This window comes from Castanea sativa, chromosome 5 (assembly GCF_040712315.1).
Source record: "Castanea sativa cultivar Marrone di Chiusa Pesio chromosome 5, ASM4071231v1".
NCBI classification, from domain to species: domain Eukaryota; kingdom Viridiplantae; phylum Streptophyta; class Magnoliopsida; order Fagales; family Fagaceae; genus Castanea; species Castanea sativa.
In genome coordinates this window covers 38885465-38912589 of record NC_134017.1, presented here as the reverse complement: position 1 = coordinate 38912589, position 27125 = coordinate 38885465, and the positions used below count along the sequence as shown (strand labels likewise).

The 27125-nt window shown below is 37.8% G+C and overlaps 5 protein-coding genes and 1 non-coding gene across 6 annotated transcripts; 5 read left to right on the top strand and 1 right to left on the bottom strand.

Annotated features, from left to right (window-relative positions):
* Positions 1-572: 572 nt before the first annotated feature.
* Positions 573-10392, top strand: LOC142636054 (DNA-directed RNA polymerase II subunit RPB2). Its single transcript, XM_075810124.1, has 25 exons — positions 573-963; positions 2480-2701; positions 2794-3084; positions 3222-3419; positions 4003-4067; positions 4154-4240; positions 4320-4440; positions 4550-4594; positions 4683-4820; positions 4954-5026; positions 5217-5293; positions 5394-5501; positions 5577-5693; positions 6580-6735; positions 6822-6926; positions 7030-7152; positions 7243-7320; positions 7422-7517; positions 7606-7721; positions 7825-7894; positions 7974-8027; positions 8122-8265; positions 8474-8773; positions 9022-9444; positions 9570-10392. The coding sequence occupies exons 1-25, from the start codon at positions 715-717 to the stop codon at positions 9687-9689; spliced, it is 3576 nt and encodes a 1191-aa protein (XP_075666239.1). The 5' UTR covers positions 573-714; the 3' UTR covers positions 9690-10392.
* On the top strand, positions 2042-2114 carry TRNAV-UAC (transfer RNA valine (anticodon UAC)). Its single transcript has one exon. It is a non-coding gene; the product is annotated as a tRNA-Val (tRNA).
* Positions 10393-14157: 3765 nt separating the features above from the next.
* LOC142635150 (uncharacterized) lies at positions 14158-14628 on the top strand. Its single transcript, XM_075809356.1, has one exon. The coding sequence runs from the start codon at positions 14158-14160 to the stop codon at positions 14626-14628; it is 471 nt and encodes a 156-aa protein (XP_075665471.1).
* Positions 14629-16556: 1928 nt separating this feature from the next.
* On the top strand, positions 16557-18811 carry LOC142635149 (uncharacterized). Its single transcript, XM_075809355.1, has 4 exons — positions 16557-17104; positions 17368-17437; positions 17579-17775; positions 18484-18811. The coding sequence occupies exons 1-4, from the start codon at positions 16557-16559 to the stop codon at positions 18809-18811; spliced, it is 1143 nt and encodes a 380-aa protein (XP_075665470.1).
* A 779-nt stretch (positions 18812-19590) lies between these two features.
* Positions 19591-24701, top strand: LOC142633764 (protein LOL2). The gene is made up of 4 exons (XM_075808016.1): positions 19591-19868; positions 22161-22268; positions 23343-23452; positions 24417-24701. Exons 1-4 carry the CDS (start codon positions 19733-19735, stop codon positions 24486-24488), a joined length of 426 nt encoding a protein of 141 aa, XP_075664131.1. The 5' UTR covers positions 19591-19732; the 3' UTR covers positions 24489-24701.
* Positions 24702-25320: 619 nt separating this feature from the next.
* Positions 25321-26482, bottom strand: LOC142634043 (stress-response A/B barrel domain-containing protein UP3-like). Its single transcript, XM_075808311.1, has one exon. It carries the CDS (start codon positions 26307-26309, stop codon positions 25620-25622), a length of 690 nt encoding a protein of 229 aa, XP_075664426.1. The 5' UTR covers positions 26310-26482; the 3' UTR covers positions 25321-25619.
* Between the last annotated feature and the right edge of the window lie 643 nt (positions 26483-27125).

Sequence of the window (27125 nt, the reverse complement as noted above, 5' to 3'; positions counted from 1 at the left end):
AATGCTATGAGAAATTTAGAGACTCTAGGTTGTAAAGGCAAAGATGCCAAAAAATAGATTTAGTGATTTACCCAAGAACATTAACAATGAAGGTTGGAGAGAAGAGAAGATGAAAGAGAAGAACCCATAAGAACCTGCTTCAGATCATATCAGATGTGAGAGAAGAAGAAGAAGAAGAAGAAACATATGTTTTTTTTTTTTTTTTTTGGTTTTATATGTTAACCTGACTAACCGGTAATTGATATCCTATTAAAATTATATAAAAGACTAAGTTTAAAACAAGTAAATTTATTGGCTAAATCTTAGATGGTTACTGTACCTCTCAAAAAAAGAGAGAGGGGTAGTGAGAATAATCCGTAATAAATATATTATTTTATTATATTGAATGCTAAAATAAAACAACTATTGTGGAGTGTTTTATAAAGTAAAATGATAAAATAGATAAACAGGTATTTTATAGATAAACGATTAAATGGGTATAAACGTAAGCGAGCTTCTAGAGTCTAATCCAACCGCCCGAGACACGGCCTCCCGACCCCGACTATAAAACTACAAATTTACATCGTACTCCGAACTTTTCTTCACTTTGAACCCCAAAACTCAAACCTCTCGTCTCTCTAAACGCTCTGCTAGGGTTTCACTTCCACACTCTCTATCTCATCACTTCCATACCCAAATTCAACAGCTAGTGTTTCGAATTGGAATCGCAGAGCCATGGATGATGGCCAGGAATACGACCAGCAGATGAACTACGAAGAAGACGAAGACGAAGAGATCGGGCAGGAGGATGCCTGGGCTGTCATCTCCGCTTACTTCGAAGAGAAAGGTCTGGTTCGCCAGCAACTAGACTCCTTCGACGAGTTCATCCAGAACACCATGCAGGAAATCGTCGATGAGTCCGCTGACATCGAGATCCGCCCCGAGTCTCAGCACAACCCGGGCCACCAGTCGGACTTTGCTGAGGTCCGTCCGTTTGTTTTCTAATCGGAATTTTCTTTCCATTTTTCTCTGGAAACAAACAAACAAACAAACAACAAAAAGGAGTTTTAGGGTTTCTGAGTGAAATTTGATCTTCTCCTGAGACTAATTTTTCTGTGGAAGCGAACCGGAGTGGTTAGGGTTTGTTGTTAGACAACGGAGAGCTTAGAATTTTGGTTACAATTCAAGTTTAACCTCATCGTTTCGTTCACACTAGGGGTTTTTGCCTCCATACGGGATAGCCTTGGAACTTGTAAATGCGAAAATGATAATTTAAATTAGAATTTAAGATTGAATTGCAAAATAATTGGTCATGAGTGAATCTCTTATGGAAAAATACAGATTCATAGAAACTTTTTTGAAGGAATGAATGAACCTTTTTTTTTAAAATTTTAAGAAATGAATGAACCATATTTTATCATTCAAAAAATCATATGTAGCATTTAAAAGTCCTGGTGAAAGCATCGTCTATTGTGATAATTATGTTGTGTGAAAATGTGGTTTTTGCCTTAGGATCATGCCTATGCTTCAGCCGTTGAGGTTGGCTTTACTATTGACACACACAGCAACAAGGTCATGGGGCTGTTAGCATGCCTTTTCTGGTTCACCACTAGTTTTTTACGAATGAAAATTGTACTTAGAAAAAATTTATGGAGTAAGGCTACACATTACTTAGTATTTAAATTGAAGCTTGGGTTAAATCATCAAGCTTCCTAGTTTAGGTTTTCACCACTACAATTTATATCTTGAGTAATCTAAGGGGAGGTACTTTTCTTGAGTGCATATATTTTATCTGCTTACGTCTGTGGAGGTTAGTTTGTGAAGTTTGGGAGAATTTCGAAGCCTGTTTTATTGGCCTTAGGGGATTGTGTCCTTGTGCTAAACCTATATTTTCCGTTATATAACCTTGAATGGAAATTTCTTGTTGGAACAAATGGGGCCTAGGTGCTTAAAATTGCATAGTTTCTTTAGATAGTTTGTTTCTAGGGTTTGCGTAATGTTATCCTGACTGAGTGATAGTTGAGGAAATTTTAAATTTTGTAACACTATGTTTGGTAATGCCGTTGCTGTGGTGTAGTGGTTATAACGTTAGTCTTACACACTAAAGGTTCCCAGTTCGATCCTGGGCAGCAACAATTTATCTAATATGTATATAAAAAAAAAACATTATGTTTGGCTGGTGAAAAAATATGGGAATTGGAACAACAGTTTAAATTTTAAATCTTAATATGGTTATTTTTGGTGCAGTTATGTTGATTTTATGTTTTATGTTGTTTTGGACTTCAAAGAATCGATGAATTGTTACAATAGTATTAAATATGGTTCAGTGGAGGGTTTTTGTTCTGTTGGGCTTGAATGATGAGATACTTAAGAGTCAATTTAATTACTTCTCATTCCCCTCATCTTCAACCAATGAAATGAATTTTGAGTAGAAATCAAAGAATTATTTGTGGCTTTATTCCTGGTTTTTATGCTGCTTTTGTTCATTTTTCCTGTGCAGACTATCTACAAGATTAGCTTTGGTCAGATATACTTGAGTAAGCCTATGATGACTGAGTCTGATGGGGAAACTGCGACCTTGTTTCCGAAGGCTGCAAGGTTGAGAAATCTAACATATTCAGCCCCATTGTACGTGGATGTCTCAAAAAGAGTTATAAAGAAAGGGCATGATGGTGAAGAAGTAACTGAGACTCAGGATTTCACCAAAGTTTTTATTGGGAAGGTATGTTATTTGAACTCTTTATTGGGTGAATAGTTGAATCAACTCTGCAAATTGACCACCCTGTGTTGTTGTGTAATTTAATGTGTCAATAGGTTCCAATAATGCTCCGGTCAAGTTATTGCACATTGTTCCAGAATTCAGAAAAAGATTTAACTGAGCTTGGGGAGTGTCCATATGATCAAGGTGGGTATTTTATTATAAACGGGAGTGAAAAGGTTTTAATCGCTCAGGAGAAGATGAGCACCAACCATGTCTATGTGTTCAAGAAGAGACAGCCCAACAAGTATGCCTTTGTGGCAGAAGTTCGGTCTATGGCAGAATCTCAAAACAGACCACCTAGTACCATGTTTGTGCGGATGCTCTCTCGAACTAGTGCCAAAGGGGTAATGCGATTATCTATGGCATTTGGGATTGCTTCTTCCTGGAAAGTTGGACTATTCAGTTTATCTTTTACCTCTATTGAGTTTGTTTATAGTATTGATTTGTGTTCTTTCATGTGTATCCATGTCTACTGATACAGGGATCTTCAGGGCAGTACATTCGTGCCACACTTCCATATATTCGAACTGAGATTCCCATTATTATTGTATTTCGGGCTTTGGGTTTTGTTGCTGACAAAGATATACTAGAGCATATATGTTATGACTTCTCTGATACTCAAATGATGGAGTTGCTTCGTCCCTCCCTGGAAGAAGCATTTGTGATTCAAAACCAACAGGTACTTTATTGCTATAAGTTCCTTCCTTATCCTCCCCCCAACACACACACACACACAGAATTTTGAAATTTTTTTTTTTTGTTACATATGATTGACTGTTAATTGGAGTGAGACATTGTTTCGTGTGGTTTTTACGTAATTTTTGTGAGGGAGAGCATAGGTCCTTACTTTGTGGTAGTATAGGTCCCTCTTCAGTTTTTGGTAGTTGTGCAATAAACAAACAATTCAGCTTTTCCAATGTGAGCAACTTATATTTTTAACATTCTACAAAAGTGATTTTTTCCAACAATTTGCCAATGCCCTTTGGTTCAAATGGAATTTCTGGAGTTTCCAACGGAGACGTCTAGGGTTCAAATCCTCCTCCTCCACTTACAATGTGTCCCAAGAAAAACAATAATTTTTAGAATGGTTTATCTGATTGGATTTTTTGTTTGGGGAGCGGGGGAGAACTTTTCAGAGTTTGTTAATGGCTGCATGCATGTTACTTAGTTTCTACCAATGGACATGATGCTCAGCTTTTTTTTAGTTCTGAAGTTTGCTGTTGAGCTTTAGTTAAATGGTCATGTTCTCTCATTTGCTGCAGGTTGCACTAGATTATATTGGAAAACGAGGAGCAACTGTTGGTGTAACTAGGGAAAAGAGGATCAAGTATGTATTATCTAGATAAATTTACTTGGCCATTGGGATGCTTTGAGTAAAGTTTTAGCATCATATTCTGTTCATCCTCCTCACAGGTATGCTAAAGAAATTCTTCAAAAGGAAATGCTTCCTCATGTTGGTGTTGGAGAGTTTTGTGAGACGAAGAAAGCTTACTATTTTGGGTAAACTTTGGTCTCTCTTAGATGTGCATTTGAATCATGGTGGTGATATGTGTGCCTAACATATTGCTGCTTCTACCAGATATATTATTCACCGGCTTCTTCTGTGTGCACTTGGTCGGAGGGCAGAAGATGACAGGGATCACTATGGCAACAAGAGGCTGGACCTTGCTGGTCCCTTACTTGGAGGCTTATTCAGAATGGTTAGTTTTGTGTGGAAAATTTGGAGGTTATCGGAATTTGAGCGATACACGTTATTGAATTTATATCTATTTTATTGTTTTTTATTTATTATTTTTTTCATGAATGCAGCTATTCAGAAAATTAACTAGGGATGTGAGAGGTTATGTGCAGAAGGTTCCTTACATAAACCCTGATATTATTTAATTAAGTTACTATACTCTTTGTGGGGCTTGTACCTATGTGTTTCAAATGCATGGCACAGTGTGTAGATAATGGGAAAGATGTTAACCTCCAATTCGCCATCAAAGCAAAGACCATCACCAGTGGTCTCAAATACTCACTTGCCACTGGAAACTGGGGTCAAGCAAATGCTGCTGGTACAAGAGCTGGAGTTTCACAGGTTTAAGTCTAATTATTTTTATACTTGTGTTTATATGCTTTGCTCTCTCACTTTCTGCTAATTTGCAGCTTAAAAATGCATGTTTTCTATTGTAAATGACTATTTGGCTTTCATTTGTTCTTTGTATTTACAGGTGTTGAATCGCTTGACATATGCCTCCACCTTATCACATCTGAGAAGACTAAATTCTCCCATAGGACGTGAAGGTAAACCTAAGTTTGCATGATTTAGCTGATTCTGTCTTTTGAATTCTTGACCTTGCAGAGATTGGTCATTGATGCAGTATGGCAATAATGTCATCTGCCATATATATTATTCCTAGAACCACTGTGCTACTATTTTTCCTGTTTGCTATTTTCTTCTTTATTTTCCTTTAATCGATGTATAATTTACCAGGGAAATTGGCCAAACCCCGGCAGTTGCATAATTCACAATGGGGAATGATGTGTCCAGCTGAAACACCTGAAGGACAAGTGAGTATCTTTTTTTAGATTTCTATGTGTACTTTACTATGGAAACTTGTCTAATTTTCTCCCTGTGGTACCTATGGCTGTTATTTCTCTGTTACACAAGGCATGTGGACTGGTAAAGAATCTTGCACTGATGGTGTATATAACCGTTGGATCAGCAGCATATCCTATTTTGGAATTTTTGGAAGAATGGGGTACAGAAAATTTTGAGGTGTGTACTTTTGGTTCTGTGCGAGTGGGTGATGATTTTCTATTTACTTTAGTTGACATTTTAAGTTCATTGCAGGAAATTTCTCCTGCGGTTATTCCACAAGCTACCAAAATCTTTGTCAATGGTTGCTGGGTTGGTATTCATCGGGATCCTGATATGTTGGTGAAAACATTAAGACGGCTGAGGCGAAGGGTCAGTATATCCTTAAATAATGTTCTGTGTCATTAAATCATTCCTGCTTGAGTGAAAACTGCTCGGTGCTTTTGATGCACTGCACTGCACATTTTCCTTGTCCTTTCTTTCTTCACCTATAGATAAGCTCCCTTTCTTAGGACTTGTCTCTTCAGTTTGACTTGTGTGCACTGGTGCCTTTTCCTCCCCAATATTGTGCAGTGATATTTGTGTTCATGTCATACTAAAGCATTCTAGTATTGATGCAAAACAATATGCAAACACGAGTAGACCTGATCTCATGAGCAGTTTTCAACAATAAAATCAAAATTCAGCACTTAAAATCCAATTGTAGACTTGTGAATGATTTTTACTGAAGTTATATCAATACCTTTGTCAGTAGTTATAACCACTTTCTTTATACCTTTGGTTTTTGCTAAATGTGTTCTTTTTTTTCCTTGTTCTTCCCTTCCTGTTTTTCTTGATCATTGTAATTTTGGTTCTTGATTTCTGCCCTCACAGTACATCCCAACATACTCGGGTTGGCTATTTTATATTAATAATATTTTCATTAATTATCCAAAAAAAAAAAAAAAAATTGCATACAACCCTTCTTCGTTGACAAAATTTAACTTCTAAACAAAGAAGCTTAAACAGGGAAACTAGGGGAACTCATGAGATTGGCTGCCCACGGAAGAGCATGACCACATTGCTTTATACCATTAGGTCATTTTTGCAGATTTATGCTGCTTAAAGATGTCATAGTATAATTTTTATTTGATTCATATAACATCTGCTTGATTAATACACCCATAATTCTTAATCAGCTATGAATATGTATGCTGAGAAGAAGGTTATGTATATGGATGTTATGGCCTGGAATGCTGACAAGTCCTTACATATGCAGGTTGATGTTAATACTGAAGTTGGGGTTGTTAGAGATATCCGCTTGAAAGAACTGCGGATATATACTGATTATGGCCGTTGCAGTCGTCCACTATTCATTGTGGAGAAGCAAAGGCTTCTCATAAAGAAGAAGGATATCCATGCACTGCAGCAGAGGGTGAGCCAATTAAAATTTTCATATACCTTTCTTTAACTATATGTATTTTTTAGCATTAACATGAATGTAATTATTCTATTTTTCAGGAAAATCCTGAGGATGGTGGTTGGCATGATCTTGTTGCAAAGGGATTTATAGAGTATATCGACACAGAAGAAGAAGAGACCACAATGATTTCCATGACCATACCTGTAAGATAATTTTGGGAGAAACCAATCTTTATGTAATTCGCCACTATCCTGTAAAGAGACATGAAGAAGTCATAAATATTTAACTGCAAAAAACTTGTACCAGGAACTTATACAAGCGAGACTCTCTGAGGATGCTTATTCTGGTACTTATACCCATTGTGAAATTCACCCTTCATTGATTTTGGGTGTTTGTGCTTCAATTATACCATTTCCAGATCATAATCAGGTACATTTGTTATGGTGGTGTGGAGTATGTAGACTTTATTTGATCATGATATATTTTCCATTTCTTCTTACTAATTTGTTGCTGGTGCAGTCCCCACGTAATACATATCAATCAGCTATGGGTAAGCAAGCCATGGGTATTTACGTCACCAACTACCAATTTCGAATGGTATGCTTTGGTTCTCACTTCTCAATCTTTGCTATTATTGATTTTTCAAACTTTTTATAGTGTACCTTGGATCACTGTGGGTTCATATTCTCTTTACACAGGATACATTGGCTTATGTTCTATATTATCCTCAAAAGCCACTTGTAACCACACGAGCCATGGAGCATCTTCACTTCAGGCAGCTTCCTGCTGGCATTGTAAATATCTAACTTTGTATAGCTAGATGTGTTTTTTACTCACTTTGGTAATGTTTTGTATGACAATTTCTGTATAATTTTGCTTCAGAATGCCATTGTTGCCATTGCCTGCTATTCTGGTTATAACCAGGAAGATTCTGTCATTATGAACCAGTCATCTATTGATCGTGGATTCTTTCGGTCACTCTTTTTCCGCTCATATCGGTAAGCACATATTGCCGACACCTTTTTGAATGTATAGTCTATTTTGTGGTTGTTTATTATTTTTCTTGGGGTAGCGCATTGTTAATTCCCTTCCCTTTCACAGGGATGAGGAGAAGAAGATGGGAACTCTTGTCAAAGAGGATTTTGGGCGCCCAGACCGATCTAATACCATGGTGAAATTGAGTTTGAGAGTCTTATGTCCTTTGCTGCTCAATTGAATGTTTGGCATTTAACTCAGTTTGTGTTTTACAGGGCATGCGGCATGGCTCTTATGATAAATTGGATGATGATGGTCTTGCCCCTCCTGTAAGTATATTCCAGCTTGTGTTGTTACCATGTTTCCTGCTAGTGCATAAGTTTTTATTATGTTCTTTGAAAGTAACCTACTATTGTTGATTAGGGTACAAGAGTTTCAGGTGAGGATGTGATCATTGGAAAGACAACTCCTCTGTCTCAGGACGAAGCTCAGGGACAAGCTTCACGTTATTCACGCCGTGATCATAGCATAAGCCTGCGCCACAGTGAAACTGGAATCGTGGATCAAGTAAAGCTTTATTGGATTTTAACATCACTCCTGTCTTTAGAATTGAGTTTCTGTTGTGTTTGTCCATTTAGTTGATTGATCAAGATATTTTTTGAAATACCTAAAATTGTGTCACACAGGTTGCCTTTGTAATTTAAATGTGAACCTTTTATGGAATTTGACTGTTGTTTTCCCAACCATTTATTTATTTATTTATATTTCTTGGTAGGTTCTATTGACAACAAATGCAGATGGGCTAAGGTTTGTAAAAGTAAGGGTGAGATCTGTTCGAATACCTCAAATAGGGGATAAATTTAGCAGTCGGCATGGGCAAAAAGGAACAGTGGGCATGACATATACTCAAGAAGACATGCCATGGACCATGGAAGGGATCACCCCTGATATCATTGTCAATCCGCATGCTATTCCTTCACGTATGACAATTGGTCAACTGATTGAGTGTATCATGGGCAAGGTTGCAGCTCACATGGGAAAGGAAGGAGATGCTACTCCTTTCACAGATGTGACTGTAAGTTTATTTTCTCTTTAGAACTGTACGTTCTTAAATATTGTCATCTAAATGGATGTTACTTCTTTTACAGACTTTGAATGATGTTATGGAAATTTGGTTACAAGTAATTGTCATCTCTTTAGTTTTTAAAGTAACTTTTTTCAAATTTTTGGAATTGGGTTATGAAGTACTTTGTTTAGTATTACAGTGATTAGCGCTTTTTGGAATTTGAAAATTTTCATCTCCTCTTCTTGTATCCATTGTAGGTGGACAATATCAGCAAAGCTCTTCACAAATGTGGCTATCAAATGCGTGGCTTTGAGACCATGTATAATGGTCACACAGGCCGACGTCTACCTGCTATGATATTCCTTGGCCCCACTTACTACCAAAGACTGAAGCACATGGTTGATGACAAGATCCATTCACGTGGGCGTGGGCCTGTGCAGATCCTGACAAGGCAACCGGCTGAGGGGCGGTCCCGTGACGGCGGTCTTCGGTTCGGAGAGATGGAACGCGACTGCATGATTGCCCATGGTGCTGCTCACTTTCTCAAAGAGAGGTTGTTTGACCAAAGTGATGCATATCGGGTCCACGTTTGTGAACGTTGTGGGTTGATAGCTATTGCAAATTTGAAGAAGAATTCTTTTGAGTGCAGAGGTTGCAAGAACAAAACTGACATTGTTCAGGTGAATGTTTTCATCAACCAAGAGGGGGGGGGGTTAGTTAAAATTCTTGCTATCACATACACAAGTACATGAAACACACTGATCTCATTGTGTTCAAAAGATAATGTTTTTCCTTGTATATGCAGGTTCACATTCCTTACGCTTGTAAGCTGCTCTTCCAAGAGCTTATGGCCATGGCTATAGCACCAAGAATGCTCACAAAGGAAGTCAAACCATCCAAAGACCATAAGAAAAAAGGAGCCTGATATACCAAGTCAAACAAAAGTTTATTGGATTTATTTTTCTTTTGCAGTTTTGCAGGTAATTTGTGAAATATTTGTTGGTATAGAGAAGTTGATGTTTTGGGACCAAAGGTGCAGCAAATCATTTCTTCGTTCTCAGTTAGTGAGAGCCTCTACACAGAAGAGATGCTGCTGCCTTGTTACATTTCAAATCATTATAATTTACAACACATCCTGACATGGACTATCAAGTAGCCAGTTACCATGCAGCTGGAAGAAGCAAAGAGGAATTGAGCCCTTAAGTGAACAAATCTGCCATCTGGGAGAACTGCTTTTCCTCTCTGCTGCTTTCATCTTGGATCCTCCATATCCTCGTTGTAAGAACATTGTTGCGTATGCATCAATGTCTGGTGTTTGTTGGGATCAGCTGCATTATTTTTTTACTTTTCCCTCTTTGCCTTCCACTCTAGGAGAGAGGCTTTTTTAATGTGATATGGTAACTAATTGGTTTTTGCCTTCTCCATTGTGAGAGAGAGAGAGAGAGAGAGAGGATATTGTATCAAAAAGTATTTATTCGTGAAACTATTGTAGCAGCTACTGGATTCCCTGTGCGGCTGTGCTATACATGTTTAAATATTTAACCTTTGTAATAGCATATAATTGAGTGGTGCAAAGTTGTGGCTTACTTATCCATGCCATCATCTTTGTTCTGTTGCTGGACTTGAACTCATTTTCTTAGGCTGCTTAGCAGAAAAAGTGTCACCAGTAACCGGCCTTGGAGTTTTGGGAACTGACCCAGTCTACTATTCCCTACCATCCTCAACAAAAATGATTCTTGTGTTCTAGATTTTCCGGAGTTTCTGCCCTGTGAAACTGCTCCTTAATGGAACTCTAGCTCGGCTGGATTGAGATCATTGCACCTGATGTAATTACTATGAATGGTTGAGATTGATAGTTGCAAAAAACAACTTTCAATCTCAACCATTAATTAAAAAAGTTAATTAAAGTAAAAAGTAAAAGTAAAAGTAAAGGTAAAAAAAGTGAAAGTGATAAACTTTTGTGAGAGAAAGTAGGTGAATTGTATTTGGTGCAATACCTTAGATATTGCATTGGATCCTAAACCAACTCGGTTGGTCATGATCAAGAAACACTTTTAGTTGTTTGAATATGTCAAATTTTTTTTTATAAGATAAAAATTTATACTCTAGTCTAATTTAAGTGTATAAGAGTGTGAGGCTCCTTTCTAAAAGCTTGAACTTTGGCTTTTGTTCCCGCACCTTACAAACATTTATACTTGTAAAATATGTCAAATTTTTATACAACTTACAAGTGCTCCACTCCATTGAACTTTTAGTTGTTCGAATATGTCAAATTTTTTTTTATAAGATAAAAAATTTACTCTAGTATAATTTAAGTGTATAAGGGTGTGAGGCTTCCTTCTAAAGGCTTGAACTTTGGCCTTTGTCTCCGCACCTTGCAAACATTTATACTTGTAGAATATGCCAATTTTTTATACAACTTACAAGTGCTCCACTCCATTGAACTTTTAGTTGTTCGAATATGTCAAATTTTTTTTTTACAAGATAAAAATTTTACTCTAGTCTAATTTAAGTGTATAAGGGTGTGAGGCTCCCTTCTAAAGGCTTGAACTTTGGCCTTTGTCCCCGCACCTTGCAAATATTTATATTTGTAGAGTGACCATTGCACCAAGGATGTGCAGCGGTGAATATATCAATAAATTGTGAATATGTTTCCTAGTAATAAATGCCAAAGTTTCCTTCGAAGTCTAATTCCAATATGAGCCTCGTGACCTTATGACTCATTTATAAAACTAAATAGTTTTCTCCACATTCAATAAAACCTCCTATTACTAAGGATCTAGAATAGGGCCCCTTTATGGGACTTGTACATGGATATGGATGTATGAGATCATAAGAATCATAAGCCTTTGCAATTCAGAATGAGAATGTGAAAGAGGGAGGGATTTTTTTTATCGCTTAGCATAGCAAGCCTCGGTGGGAGGGCCACATTTAGCATGCTATTAGTCGGCTAACTTGACTTTATCTTATTGTATACTAGTGGTGATTTTTGTTTTTAATTTTTAATTTATTTTTTATCCTACCTAAAAATTCCAACCCACTACTTGAATGGCAATTTGGAATTAAGAGGGCAACTGACCCATTCTTGATGTTGTTAGTGACAGGCTCAAGCCGAGGTTGCTTTCACTAAAGATAAAATAAATTTATATGGAGTTTATAATGTGATATGCAATAATGTAGAACATGGTAGTTTTTTTTTCCCCTTTTTCCAAAAATAAAATAAAAAATTCTGGATAACCTTAGCTAGAAATAACGATGTAACATAGTACGAGTTTTTTTTATAAAAAAAAAAAGAAAAGAAAAAAGTCATGAATTCCATTAAGCAACATAAAACAAAATTACATAATCTCATTGTGAACCGCCAATCCAGGCTCTAATTGTTGTCCAACTTTGAGCGCTCTCATTGCCTATACATTCTTTTCCTTTTGGAATGATTAATGAAGTGACTATTCTGGCTGAACCTTCATGATAAAACGGGGTATTGGTTTGAGACCTGTGAAAAAAATGAGTAACATGTATCCAATCTCCAATAGTGGTTTAGTTTTACCTTTTTGGGCAACTTGATAGAACTAAAATTGATTGTCGTTCTGACACAAGAGTGTCCCAAATTCCAGCAAGCCTAATTTGATACTAAGTTTAGCCCATATGTTTTTCTTGAAGTTCCTGAAGTTCAAAAGTGCAGCCCATTATTTTGAATGCTTTTCCCTCCAATAATATCATTAATTAGTTATAGTTTCCAAAAAGAAGTCAAATAGTCTTTAATTAGCAAGTCTTAAGGAATTATCAAACTTTATATTTTAATTCTCCTAGGCAGACTAGTCTTTTATTGTGTTTCTAGTTCCAAAGAGTCAAGTCTGATTTTGGTCTAGCAAATTTAATGTTTTAATTGTTATTTTCAATTTCCCATACTTAGACGGTTGTTCTAAGCATTATATAAGCCTTTTGGCTGGTGCGTGGATTGAGCGATTAGTGGCATAAGAGTTGTCTATATGACTATGAGGGTGGAGTCATTTGAGAGGGTATAAAGCTCTCAAATGAGAATGAGAAATCGGATAAATGTTATTGGGTTTTTGTGATTTGTTTTGCTAGGATTTGCAATTGATTTGTTGTCTTTTTTTTTTAAACCAGATTTATGATTTGTCTAAATTTTTTTCTTATTATCAGGATATGTGCTTTTTTTTAAAAAGATTTTTCTGGTTATCCATTTTTGAAATTTCATGGATCAGCTTGTAAATTCTTTGGGAGAAGGGGGCCAAGTTATACATTTTAGAGCCAAAAGTTTTTTTTTTTTTTTGTGTGTTAATATATATATTAGCTGTTTTTTTTCATGGCCCCTCTCAGCCCTAAGCTAGTTCCATCACTGAAACAGAGGAATATTTTTCTCTTTTCTTACCTAAACATGCACATATTTTTTTTTTTTTTTTTGATAACAAAGATGTACATACTTGATACCATAGTGTCCGTTTGGGAACAATTTATCTAGTTTTTTGCTGAAAATGTGCTAAAGTATCTTTGAAATTTTTTGAAAAAGTGAGAAATGAAGGAAAAAGTGAGTTTGTAAAAGTTAATGCCTAGCCCCTAGTCTGGGAGGAAGGAATAGAATGGAATTGAAAGGACTGAAGAGAATAATTTTAGAATATTTTTCCCTTCCTTTATTTTGGAGTTTTAATGGAGGAAATGGAAAGTCCATTCCCTTGTTTGGAAGTTTAAGTAGGAGGGAATGGAATGGGTAGGAAGGAACACTGATTCCTCTCTATTCCTTTAAAACCTCAAATTTTCATTCCGTCCAAAATTGGGAGAAATTTGAGGGAATGAAATTAGATTTAATGCATTTCTTACTAAAACTCTGAAAATAGCCCTATAAAACTCTGAAATCAGATTCAATATCTTCCCCTCTATGTTACTCCCAAATAAGATTACTTATATTACATTCATTTACATTCCTTTATTTTAAAACATCCTAACAATGTTACTAAACAAAAGTTTCTCTGAAGACTAGGGCGAGGCTCCCACCAAACCCTAGCTGCTCAGTAGAAGGTCGTGCTTAACCCTTGGGTTTAGGCTTCCCTAGTTTTTAGATCCTGTAAAGAATTAGAATTCTCTCTTGCTACTATTTTCCCTTACGTTCTACCCTTTACGTGTGCTGTGTTAACATGGAAGATCTATCGGTGTTACAGAAAAAACTTTCGTTAACAGAGGAGGAAGAGAGTGAGTATAGTGGTTAGACTTTTGAGACTACAAGGGGTAAGGTTCTTACAGCCAATTTTTTCACTAGACGTGTTCTGAATATGAAGGCCATAGCCTGGACCTTTAAACAATTATGACAAACGCAGGGTGGCTTCGAAGTCAAAGATGTGGGAAATCACGTGGTCCTCTTTATGTTCTCTAATAGAATGGATGTAGACCGAGTCCATATGGGTGAGCCATGGAGCTATGAAAAACACTTAGTTTCTTTGTGCAGAATGGAAAAAAGCGTCGCAGTAAAGGACCTTGTTTTTGACAGAATACCCTTTTGGGTCCAAATCCATGATTTACCTGTTGGGGATATGAATCCAAAAGCGGCGGCAGAGATTGGAAGGGTCTGTGGAGAGGTTCATCAGGGAATCCGAGAGTGGGGCAATCAAGAAGGTAGCTCCTTCATGAGGATCAGAGTAAGGGTTGATACGACGAAACCATTGTGTCGAAGGCATAAAATTCGTCATGAGGACAGGGAGGTTGGTTGGATCAGGTTCAAATACAAACGTTTGCCGAATATTTGCTATTGGTGTGGCAGACTTTCCCATAGCGATAAGGATTGTGAACTTTGGATACAGAGTCAGGGTTCTCTGACTGAGATGGATAGGCAATTCAGTGCCTGGCTTTGAGCCCTAACCTTTAATAATGGGAAGTGTGCAACGGTTAGGGTGGGTAGTGTAGAATCAAAGACGGATAGTGGAGACTGGAATGGTGAAGACGAGGGGATGGAGATGGTGGGGGCTGCCCGTGGTAAAGTGGGGGTACCAGAACGTGAAAAAGCGCAGACCAGCGAGTCTAGGGATGTTGTTGGGATGACTCCAATGAACGAAACACCACCTGTGGAAACAGACACCGTGATTATAGGAAACACAAAAATATTGGAGTGTATCTCGGGCGAGAAACTGGATTTTTAGGAAGTGTTACGAGAAATTGACTTTGAGCTTTCCAAGTTTGACTCTCCAGAAGTGGGCTTAAGCAAGATTGTACCAATGGTTGTTGTGGACTAGACCGAGGGTCAATCTTATCACAAGGGTCCAAGCTCCACGGGCTTACAGTTAGATCGGGACGAGATGCATGATTCACAGGGAAGCCCACATGATTTAAAATGTAACACTCGTGGTTGGAAGAGACTAGTTCAAGATAGGGCTCTTGGTGAAACCTAGCCCATGTAGACACAGAAAAAACGACTTATACGTGATGGGGAGGATGTTGCTGAAGGTAAGACATTAGGGAAGAAAATGCTTGCCCTTGACACAACCCTCTTATCAATGGTGGAGGCTGTGAGTCAGCCCTGCCGAGATCAATGAGTTGCCTAGCCTAGAATTGCCGTGGGCTTGGGAACCTATGAGCAGAGGAAGAGCTTGAAGAAATAATTCGAGATCCCTTGATCGTTTTTCTGTCAGAAACCTAGTCTGATAAAAATCGATTAGAAGAGATTTGTTGCAAGATTAAATATGCAGGTTTATTTACAGTTCCTAATCTAGATAGAGGAGGTGGTTTAGCTCTTTTTTGGAAGTCTGACATTGTTGTATGGGTTGATAGCTTTTCTAAGAATCATATTGACGCAGTCATGAATGGTGGGACAAAGGAGGCTTGGAGATTTACCGGATTTTATGGAGAACCAGATGCAAACCACAGAGAAGAGGCATGGAGTATGCTCCGTTTGCTACAAAAAAAACCTCATCTACCTTGGTGTTGTAGGGGCAATTTTAACGAACTTTTACATACTAAGGAGAAGAGAGGTGGTATACTTCGCCCGAATGCGTAGATGCAAGCTTTTCATGAGGCTTTGGACTTTTGTGGTTTTTTGGACCTCGGTTTCATAGGTCTAGAGTTTACATGGCATGGAAGGAGACATGGACACATGATATGGGAACGTTTAGATAGGGGTGTGGCCAATTATGATTGGATGTCCAAGTTTCCGACAGCTAAGGTGCGGTTCTTCACTGCTACTCTTCTGACCATTGACCTATCTACTTGCTCTTTAACCCAAATAACGAAGCTCAACGTTGGATTAGAAAACCTTTTTGGTTTGAAGAGATGTGGCTGGCTGACAGAGGATGTGGCGACATGGTATTAAGAGCTTGGCAAGTTGAGAATCACGGTACTCCAATGTTCAAGGTTACGTAGAAACTCAAGAAATGTAAGAAGTTGCTGAAATCTTGGAGCAGAGAGCACTTCGGCAATGTCAAGAATCAGATTGCAAAGAAAAAGGAATCGTTGTGGGAGGCCGAAGAATCCACAGCAAAGGGAGGCAGCTACGACTTGGTTGTCCCTCTTAGACATGGGCTTAACTTACTGCTTGAGAAAGAGAGCCAAATGTGGAGGCAAAGGGCCAGAATGCAATGGGTGGCTAAGGGCGATAGAAATACTAGGTATTTTCATGCGGTGGCAACTTAAAGAAACGAAGAAATTTTATCAAAGGTATTGGCGTTTGGCAGTCCGATGAGTTGTTTCTAAGATATTTGTGGAGTTTTATACCAGAATTTTTTCATCATCCAATGCCCATGATCTTGACTGAGTGTTGGAGGGTGTGAAACGGGTTGTTACGGAGAGCATGAATGCCGATTTAATGAAACCTTACACTAGGGAAGAGGTGCATGCTGCCATCAAACAAATGGCACCTTCAAAGGCAGCGGGTACTGATGGGATGCCCCCCCTTTTTTATCAGGCCTTTTGGCAAAATGTTGGACCTGATATTTCTGAAGCCGTCCTTTCTTGTCTTAATACTAGTACTCTCCTTAAATCCATCGATCACACTTTCATCACTTTGATTCCTAAAGTTTGCAATCTTGAAAATGTTTCAGAATTTAGACCTATCGGTTTATGCAATGTGCCCTATAAAATTATTAGTAAAGTTATTGCTAACAGATTAAAGCCTTTGCTTAACTCTATAATTTCAGAAGCTCAAAGTGCTTTTACTGCAGATAGACTTATCACTGATAACATTCTAATAGCTTTTGGATCCTTGCATTATATGAAGACCCAATGCTCTGGGAAAGAGGGCTTCATGGCCTTGAAGCTTGATATGAGTAAGGCTTATGACAGGGTAGAGTGGAAGTTTTGGAGAAAATCGTCTTGCAAATGGGTTTCTAAGATTCATGGGTGGCTATGATTATGCAATGTGTCTCAACAGTGACTTATTCCATTTTGCTTAATGGAGAACCTCAAGGATTTATTAGACCATCTAGGGGGTTGAGACAGGGTGATCCCCTTTCTCCTTTCCTCTTTTTATTTTGTGCAGAGGGTTTAAATGCTCTCCTATGCAAAGCTGCAGAGGATAAAGAGATTAGAGGTTTATCGATTTGTAGACAGGGCCCATAGATGGCTCACCTCTTCTTTGCAGACGACTGTCTCTTATTTTGCAGGTCAAATGCAGCACAATGTTCGAAAATTCAGCAAATTCTTGAATGGTATGAAGTTGCATTAGGTCAGCAGGTAAACAAGGCCAAGGCCACTCTCTTCTTTAGCCGAAATACTCTTGAAAATGTTTAGCAAGAAATCAAGGTCTTGTTGGGTGTGCTAGCCATAAAACACTATGAAATGTATTTGGGTTTACCATCCTTTGTGGGAAGGCAGAAAAAAGCTTGTTCTAATCAGATAAAAGAGAGAATTTGGAACAAGATGCAAGGGTGGAAGGAGAAGCTGCTCTCACAAGCAGGGAATGAGGTGATGATTAAGGCAGTGATCCAATCCATTCCTACATATTCCATGAGCGTGTTTCAATTACCAATTGGTTTGATCAAAGACATTGAAGCAATGATTTGCAAGTTTTGGTGAAGGCATCAAAAAAATGCAAAGAAGATGCAATGGATAAAATGGAGTACTCTTTGCTCCTCAAAATCTCTTGGTGGAATGGGTTTCCGAGACCTTAGACAATTCAATGATGCACTACTTGGGAAATAGGTGTGGAGGCTTTACCATGAGAAGGATACATTGCTTTACAAAGTTTTTAAGTCCAAATATTTTCCTAATGGTAGTATATTGGATGTTGAGATCAATCCTCGAAGCTCTTTTGCATGGAAGAGCATTATGCAGGCAAGAGAGGTGATTCGCAAGGGGGCCAAGTGAAGAGTTGGGGATGGGTCTAAAATAAACATATGGAACCGTCGTTGGGTGGAGTCATCCGGAGGTGGACAGATCATATCACCTTTGCATGATCCATCGTTGATGGTTGTCAGGGACTTGTTTTCTCCTGGCATGAAGGTATGGAATGTGGAGCTTATAGACCAGATTTTTTTTTTCGTGGGAAGCAAAGGGCATTAAGAGTATTCCTGTCAGCCTACATATAGAGGAGGATCTTCTTATTTGACCTAGAACACCGGATAGTATGTACTCGATAAAAAGCGCCTACCATCCGGTTCTTTTGACGTTGAAGCTGGTAAATGCTTGTGGAATGGAATTTAAAAGCTCAAGGTGCCCAATAAAGTTAGACATTTCATGTGGTGTGCGTTGTCTGAATCATTACCCAATCTCTGCACTAGGCACATCCTACCTGATAATAGCTGTAACCTGTGTGAGGATCATCTAGAAGATGTGCTTCATTGCCTTTGGCTGTGTGACTACGCCAAGTGTGTGTGGCTCTCGGATCAGACCTTCAGTTTTCCATGTTCAAGAGTTTTTAGGAGTTTTGGTGACTTGGTCTCTTTTATACTCACCAAAACTTCTTCCAACACTGCTGCTCTGTTCTCCATGATTGCTTGGAGTATCTGGACCCGCTGTAATAAATTGCAAGTGAAACAGCAGGTGTGGGATGTTGGATATACGGTCAAGAAAGCTAAGGAATTGCTGCAGGAGTTTAGGGATGTGTAGCATCCATCCACGAGGTCCTTGGTTCCACGAGAGGTGGTGCGTTGGAAGCCACCTACAACGGGATTGTTCAAGATCAATTTCAATGGAGCCACCTACATCGGGATTGTTCAAGATCAATTTTGATGGAGCCACCTTTAAGAACCTGGCACTTGCTGGGCTAGGGATCGTCATTCAGGATGAGCATTGCTGCACTCAGTCAGCGAATTCCTCTACCCAGATCAGTGGACATGGTGGAAGTATTGGCTGCTAGGCGAGCTCTCATCTTTGCTCAAGAAATTAGTATCTCAATAGTGGAAGTCAAAGGTGATTCCCTACAAGTCATCAACGCTATCAAAAGTCAGAAGCAAGACAGATCATGGCTGGGACATATTATTCATGATATTAAGCGGTTGGGGTCTTGTATGCAGTTTTGTAGGTTTTCTCATATATGTAGGGGGGGTAATAGATTGGCCCATTCCCTGGCTAGAAGAGTAGTTTTAATTGCTGATACTGATGTGTGGTTAGAAGAGCTACCACAAGACTTAGATGATGTTTTTCAATCTGATTTACCTTAATAAAGTTGACTTATCTGTTTCTCAAAAAAAAAAAAAAAAATTATATTCCTTTCTTTTTTCTTCCTTAAATACATTCCATTCTTTTATGATAATTTCATTCCTTTATAAACTCCCAAACAATGCCTAAGTGACACATGTTTCTTCCATACATTTCCTTTTTCCGTTTATTTTTTTTAATCTTTCAGTCATTGGCATTGCAACCAAACAGAGTGTAAATAGCAATTCAGTCAAATAGAAGTTAGAATCATCCGTTGAGTCAAAACGGAGCGTTTGGAGTTGGGTACAAATGTTTCAGTAAGGTTGTAACTCTCGCGAATACACAGAGAGAGACACAGAGAGAGAGAGAGAGAGAGAGAGAGAGATCTGAATGGGGAGCAAAGAAATGGAGGAAGAAGAAGACGAAGGACCACCACCAGGTTGGCAGTCAATCCCTCTCCCTTCTTCACAGCCACCAGCACCAGCACCAGCACCAGCACCAGCACCAGCACCTCCATCTCCTTCTGGTGAGTCTCTTCCCATGTTTTTCAGTGACCCTATCACAATTCTTTCAATGCTTCTATGTTATTTCATTCATTACCAGCTTCAATGAGTTTTTATTTTTGTACACTTTTTGAAGGTTACCCACTTGGTGATTGATTCACTCAACCTTGCTTTGTCTATCAATTGCTTTTGCTTCTATATTTTTTTGCTAATCTAAAACAAACAATCAGCTGGGTCATCACCAACACTTAGATACGTGAATTCATATATGGAGTACAACACTCTCGCTTTTGCGATGCGGATTTGAGAGAGGTGGTTGGTAGGCAGTCTTATCCTAACTCGAACCCGCGACACATAAATGATCAATGAATATCTGGGTCTAAAAGGAGTTCCCTTAAAAAAAAAAAAGTAAAAATTGGATCTTGCAACTTGCGGACACTAGTTATAAGGCTCTCTAGCTTTCAAGGGGGTATCTTTCATTTACGTAGCTATTTGTATGCCTGTTACCAGAGATACTTGCTCCTATAAATCTAACATGCCGCTATTGCCGTAGTGCGAGCAATGACATTTAGAGAAAGTTCTTTGCTTGCTTTAGGAGAAAAGATCAGTACAAAGTGGTAATAAGCTGAAGTTAAAGGAAGAAATCAAAAGTATTTTTATGCTTCTTTCAAATTATGTAGGGTCTTATAAGCAAGGAAGCAGATAAGGTGGTGGACATGATAGCAAGGTTGGGCCTTTTACATGTATTTGACAGTTTTGATTCGATGACTCGCCTTTGTCTAATAGGAAGCTTGTTGAAGAGGGCATGAGGGTAATATGTATATTTTTTTTGATAAGTAATAAGAATCATATTAATCGTGAAGTAAAATCGAAAACATCAAAAACAAGGTGTTCATGATGGTGAACACAAGAAACAGCAAGAAAAAACAACAAAGATATGAAAAGCAACTTAAGGGGCAATACTAAGGGAAGTAAGAAACTCCAGAGTAGAAGGACAATTTGAAGAACCCCAACACCTAGCCCATTAAAAAAGAGTACTCTAGGAGAGAGCTTGTAACTGAACAAGTGATTTCTCTTTGGCCCCAAAAGAGCACTGATTTCTTTCCATCCAAAAAACCCACATCAAACAGCCAAGAACCATAGTCCATATGTCCGAAGAAAATTTCTCTAGCCAATTCCTCCAACAAAACACCAAACTCTCCACTGAACCTGGCATGACCCATTGGATCCCAAAAACTTGTAACATTTGCACCCACAAAGAATGAGCTACAGGACAATGTAAGGGAAGATGGTCCACAGATTCCTCATTACAGCAGCACATACAACACCTATTCGCCAAAGGGAGACCCCGGAGTATCAAATTATCCAAGGTAAGTATCCAACCATGAGCTGCGGTCAATATGAAGAAAGCCACCCTTTTATGTTGATCACCTCCTCTTGTTTAGGAGCGTTGAGTTTTCCCAGTTAAGATGGGTTCAACTTGGAATTTCTCCTAGAGAATTTAAACTTGAGCTCATGTATCAAATCACATCAAATTGAATGCCAATGGGCTCTAGCTCAACTAGCACCTCCTTCCTTGCGACATCAAGGGTGAAGTTGTGGGTTTAAGACTCACTATGTGCGTAACTTATTAAAAAAAATGTTAACCTAAAAATGATAATGATTAGTGATGATGACAGTTAGCTCTCTCCTCTTTGCTTGGAGAAACTGGTTTGGAAAGCATTTGTCAACCATATGGAATTTGGTCCCGGCATGTTTAATGTGGCTGGTTTGGACAGAATGTGATACACGCATCTTTGAAGACAATGAGAGAACCTTAGATCTTTTAAAAGCTCTTCTCTTTGGTACTTTGTTTCAGTGGGCGTGTGTTTGGGGTTTTACGAATTGCATTTCCATTTCTGAATTCTTACACTCTATTAGATTATGTTTTTGAACCTACTGTATTTTTTCTTGATCAGAATGTTCACCATCATGAACATGATGCTCATTATTTTTGAATAAAATTTTTATTACCTATATAAAAAAAAGATAATGATTAGCGATAAACAGAGCTGCCACAGTGGGGCAGTTTTCACTTTTCAGATTTTGACATTATTAAAATTTTTGGTTATTCATCAAAAAAGTTTTCAGAAGATTACAGCAGGGAGGAATTAGGATGGATGAATTTTTATTGCTTTGGAACCATGTACTTGACCTAGAAATCCATTAGGACTTTGATGAATTGATGTTTTCCATACTGGTGCTCTCTTGAATTTCATTAGTAAATTAATTTCTTAATGGTCTTTGCAACTGGTTAACTATGTTTTCTGATGCAGAAATGGCTCAAATGGTTTGTGGTACTTGCCGTAACCTGCTTAAATATCCTCGAGGGGCAAGACATGTTCATTGCTCGTGCTGTCACACAGGCAATTTTGTATTAGAAGGTTCCTCCTCTCTTTTCTTGTACTTAAACAAATGCGTTTTTCCCCCTAGATACTAGCAGTTAAGCTTTTCATACTGTTCTGTTATTTTTATCAAAAAAGTTAAAGGTTTCTCTTTATATTTTATATTTCAAATATGAAGGATCAAACTTTTGGAAATTATGAGTTATTGACAGCTCTGTATTAGACATTGATTTTCTTGCAGATAACTCAATAATTTTACTGTGAGCTAGCCTTTTTGGGAATTTCATAGATAGACCCACATTGGGTTTTGGATATCACCTCCTAACTTAGGTGAAACAACCCCACATTACTTGTCTAGCAATATTGACATGGTGTGACACCAAATTCACTCAATGGGGCAAGGCTTTGACTACGTTGATCATGTGGAATACCTCTCTTTTCCTCCCTATCGCAAAACATGCACAGGCATATCCTCATTGTAGATATATTGGATATGTAGTATGGAGTCAAAGGTGAAAAGCACAAAAAGGCACTAACCCAATTAAGGCTAGGCGGAAAGTTATATTATGAAGTTTTAATACATATAGAACTTAAATCATAGGTAGCTAAAGCATAGAAATTTTATCAAGTTTTTTTGATGTGTTGCATGAAGAAATTATGAGTCTTTATTGATTTCAAAATAGGCTCAACATGGTTTAGTCTCTATTAATTATTCTAAATTGCACATTCAAATTCTTGTCTCTGCCTTAAGGTAAATAAATAATTAGTCCCAGACCTTGCTTTTGGGATCATCTTCTAATCAAGGTGAAAGAAATTGTGAACCTTGATTTAATCTCTAGATATGTGGTGCAGCAGAGATAATTGTGGACCTAAGGCCATTGAGTTCAACATTTGACACAAAATTTCAGATTATTATGACAAGTAAATATTTTTGTCTCTTAAATGTGTGTTCATGCATCAGAGTGTCAAGTCTGTTCTTGTCTAAATGTCTAGTTTTGCGTTTTCATAGAACCTATGTTCGATTTAGGTGAAGATAATCTTTTGTTTTGCAATGTGTTTTGTACTTTCATAATTGCTAGGCATTTTTTTAAAAACTTGATCCTTGTTTCTCAGCTCATGAGGTTGGCCTAGTTAAATGTGGCAACTGCGAAGTATTGCTGATGTATCAACATGGAGCGTCATCAGTGAAGTGTTCCTCTTGCTGTTTTGTGACCGAAATTGGAGTATGTGAACTACATTCTTTCAACTATATAGAAGCCTATATGTTTTAAATTTATCATTTCTCATTACCTTTATTACTATAATTGAAATTCCTTTCCAAGCATTAATTTCTAACATTGGCTGATATACCACATTGATACACCAATTGATCAATGCCCATTATGCCAAGTAAATTCTGTGGAAATAAAGTTGGTGAAATGCAGAGTTTGGTTGTTAAATGTTAACATGCCGACCAGGATTTGGCTTAGTTTTCTACTTATGTGACTTTTTGATAATTAGATAGTTACAACAATGGGGAGGGGGTGGATTCGAACCTTGGTTCTCCTAATAAAAGAGAGTAGGCTATGCCACTGAGTTACAAGGCTCTTGGCCTAATTATTTGACTTTAAAACAAGTTTCCTTCTCTTATTTTCCTGATAAAAAAATACACATTTGAATGTATACACTTCGAAAATTGATATTACAAAGAGATAAGAGTATGTATACTGGCACGTATGATGTGGACTATTTGGAGGAAAAGGAACCTACAAAATTTTGATGGAAAGGAACGCTATTCAACTCACATATCAGCTGTTGGGTTCTTTTTTGAGAGGCATCATGTCTAGTCATCAATGAACTTCTTTTTCTTACTGATTAAAGAAAAGAAAAATTGATATTACAAAGACATAGGAGTTAATGTATTAAAAACTGTCCTCAGCTGTTCAATATGTGTTGAAACTTGTACCTAAAACAACAAAGATTTCTTTATGGAAATAAAGAAGTAAAAGGTAAAAAAGGATGCTTTTGGAGGGAAAAAAATGATTGTGATGTCCTTGGACAGTTATATCATCTCATCAACTAATTCTATTTAGATGTTATTGTAGAAACTGACTTCGTAAGATCATATTGTAATTGTTTGTGGTTTATATGTGTTATTTGCTTGGGAGGTCATTCTGGAAACTGATTTTGTTAACTGTTTCTTTGTAGGAGCACAATAGGCGACCTCCATGGTCTGTACAGCAAGGGCAACCACCACAGCCTCCCAACCCTGTTCACTAAACTACCTATTTCTATTAGGCACATTAGCTAGGGAGTTTGTTTATTAACTTCAGCATTTTTGTTAATTTCCATCCTTGAAAATGCAGATAAAAATAATTTTGCCCCCATCTTTTATAATTATTTGTATAGAAATACTGAGTTGTGAATACTTGTTGCTCTGATAAATTTATGACATTTTCAATGTGAATTTGTATATTGTTGCTATTTTGTTAATCTTCTTTTCAAAAGGAGAGGAAACTGCTAAACAGCACGTCTCTGTGCTAAAACATCATAAACCTGAAGTACCACAAAAAATTTCTTTACCATTATAATATCACTTGATAATGGATTTAATATAGAGAGATTCAAATAAAAAATAAAATGAAAAGACCCCATTATACTGTACGGTCACAGGTTCATTAACTTGTTAAGACATTAGCGGATGAAAAACTAATCATGATAGTGAAAACTAGTGGATTCGAAACTTCGCATATCCACCCATCACAATTTGAGGTGGCTATTCATCACAAAAATCATAAAATACGGTAGAGGAAAGGTAGGGGAGCGGATGAGATTAGATACCCAGTAGTCCTATATGAAATATGTTAAAAGCTATTTTTAATTTAACCTATGTTATTTTTAACTTACAGTAATTTGATTTTTATCATTAACTCAAGAAAATTGACATACAAGTTGAAAATAAAAAGATCCAAATTGACTTCTACAAAAAAATATAGATATCAAATTAACAGTGATCTTAGAATATAAAGACGAAGATGATATTCTTGTGAATATTATAATATGCTAATAGTATTTCTTATTTAAAAAAAAAAACTAAAAATACCAACAAATATTAGATGAAGAAACCAAAATTTCTCTCAAGAGCCAATAGTAATAGTAATATTTTACATTGAATGAAAATTACTCGGAGGAGGTATTTTTCCAAACGGATTTGAAAGTTAAATCCTCCATCCCAATAAATATGCATGATTTACACATCATTTTTAGGTTAAAAAACACTCGGTCGTTGCACACAATCATACACAAAAATAGCAAAATTTGCAGTGAAATCTTGATCTTATTCTTAGATGCACACACAGACACAGACACAGAGGACTAAACTTCCAAATCCAATTATTAAAAAAAAAAAAATTAAACAGAGGAAGAGGAGGGGATGAGGAAATCGACGACGACCTCACTCTCCACAAAATCCTTAACCTTGTGTTTCAACTTCCCCAATTCCTCATTCGAATCTTCCAACTCCCTCTGTCCAGGAAAAACCGCCAGATAAGCTAACGAGTACCCTCTGCTTCTCTCTGGAGAAAAGTTCTCTCCATAACTCAACTCGCTTATTTGTTTTTGCTGCCCCGACAACAAACCATCCTTCATTTCTTTTAAAACTCCAAGTATGTCTGATTTTTTTACATCTTTGCCCTCTTCTTCTTCCTTTAGTTTGAAAAAGCTGACTCGAATTGCGGATCCGGGTTTGGGTGTGACCGCCAAATGAAGATCGGGGGCGACCCAATCGAAGGCCATGACGTCTTCGACTATGAGCAGGCCGTGATCTTTGACGGTGCTGTCGTGGCGGGGGTGGATGGTGTAGGCTTTGAGGTCTTGCTTGGAGTTGTAGCGGCTGTGGAGGATGTGAGTGAAGTTGAGCGAAGTGGCGGTGGTAGTAGTTTGGATTAATGGGGCGGCGGTGAGCTGGGCCACTTGGTCCAGGGAGGACAAGCCGTTGAGAGCGTCCAGCCACGCCTTCACCTTCGATGGTTCGGCCTCGTCTTTCACCTTGAACAGGACGATGTGTTCGATGGACTGGGACTGGGACTGAGATGATGTCATTTTTCAGTTGACTCGAGAACTGGAATTTGGTGAAGATTGAGACTTCTGGAATTCGGACTGAGTGTATGGACTATGTACTATGGCCTATGGAGGGACCTAGGGAGTGGTTGATGACCATGCTTTGCTTGATACTTACGTATTATGCATTTTGCACCTATTTTTTTCTTCTAATTATTTTTGTACCTACACTACAGTGTGTCCGGGACACTACACAAGTGTGTAACTATCACCTCTTCTTCCTCTTTCTTTTCTTTTCTTTTTTAATTTATTTTTTTTCAATTTGTTTCACTGACTTTAAAGTTCTAAGTATTAATAGTCTTCTGGTTGTCAAGATGATTGTAATACAACTTGTTAATATCTTTGTGTGGGCCTTTTTTTGCGAGTGTTAGGCTGGGCCGCCTGCCGCTACAATATGTCCAAAGTTTTCTGGATCAAGGAGTTAGAACCGGTCCAAGAGCAAACCTTCCTGATCTGGCTTGTGCACAAACAATGCCCTTGTTAGTCAGGTCTTGATTGTACGCTTACGATAGGTAGAACTATCACGTTAACTACAGCAGACAGATATAATAAAGATAATAATAAGAATTTAGGCAAAATAGTTAGTGGGCCTTAATGAAGGGTGCCCGTTTTACACGATGGTAACAAAATAATGAGTATTAGATGGAGAATAAAGAGTGTATTAAAGAAACAAATGTCAGCCTGCTGCGTTAAGCTGTTCCACGGAGTTTGTGTCAGGAAGGGAAACCACTCCTTCAACGCGACTAATCTCTCTGAGGGGGAAATTAGCTGCTTTGAAGGAACAGGCCTAAGTGACTT

Bases quoted from the DNA above. Each gene is read 5' to 3' on its own strand.
- LOC142633764 (XM_075808016.1), top strand. From the start codon at position 19,733: ATGGGGAGCAAAGAAATGGAGGAAGAAGAAGACGAAGGACCACCACCA. The intron at 19,869-22,160 runs GTGAGTCTCTTC...TTTCTGATGCAG, and splicing joins AGCACCTCCATCTCCTTCTG to AAATGGCTCAAATGGTTTGT. The intron at 23,453-24,416 runs GTATGTGAACTA...GTTTCTTTGTAG, and splicing joins GTTTTGTGACCGAAATTGGA to GAGCACAATAGGCGACCTCC.
- LOC142635149 (XM_075809355.1), top strand. From the start codon at position 16,557: ATGAATGCCGATTTAATGAAACCTTACACTAGGGAAGAGGTGCATGCT. The intron at 17,105-17,367 runs GTGGCTATGATT...CTTATTTTGCAG, and splicing joins TGGGTTTCTAAGATTCATGG to GTCAAATGCAGCACAATGTT. The intron at 17,438-17,578 runs GTAAACAAGGCC...GTGGGAAGGCAG, and splicing joins AAGTTGCATTAGGTCAGCAG to AAAAAAGCTTGTTCTAATCA.
- LOC142636054 (XM_075810124.1), top strand. From the start codon at position 715: ATGGATGATGGCCAGGAATACGACCAGCAGATGAACTACGAAGAAGAC. The intron at 964-2,479 runs GTCCGTCCGTTT...TTTCCTGTGCAG, and splicing joins ACCAGTCGGACTTTGCTGAG to ACTATCTACAAGATTAGCTT. The intron at 7,895-7,973 runs GTGAAATTGAGT...TGTGTTTTACAG, and splicing joins CAGACCGATCTAATACCATG to GGCATGCGGCATGGCTCTTA.
- LOC142634043 (XM_075808311.1), bottom strand. From the start codon at position 26,309: ATGACATCATCTCAGTCCCAGTCCCAGTCCATCGAACACATCGTCCTG.
- LOC142635150 (XM_075809356.1), top strand. From the start codon at position 14,158: ATGGATGTAGACCGAGTCCATATGGGTGAGCCATGGAGCTATGAAAAA.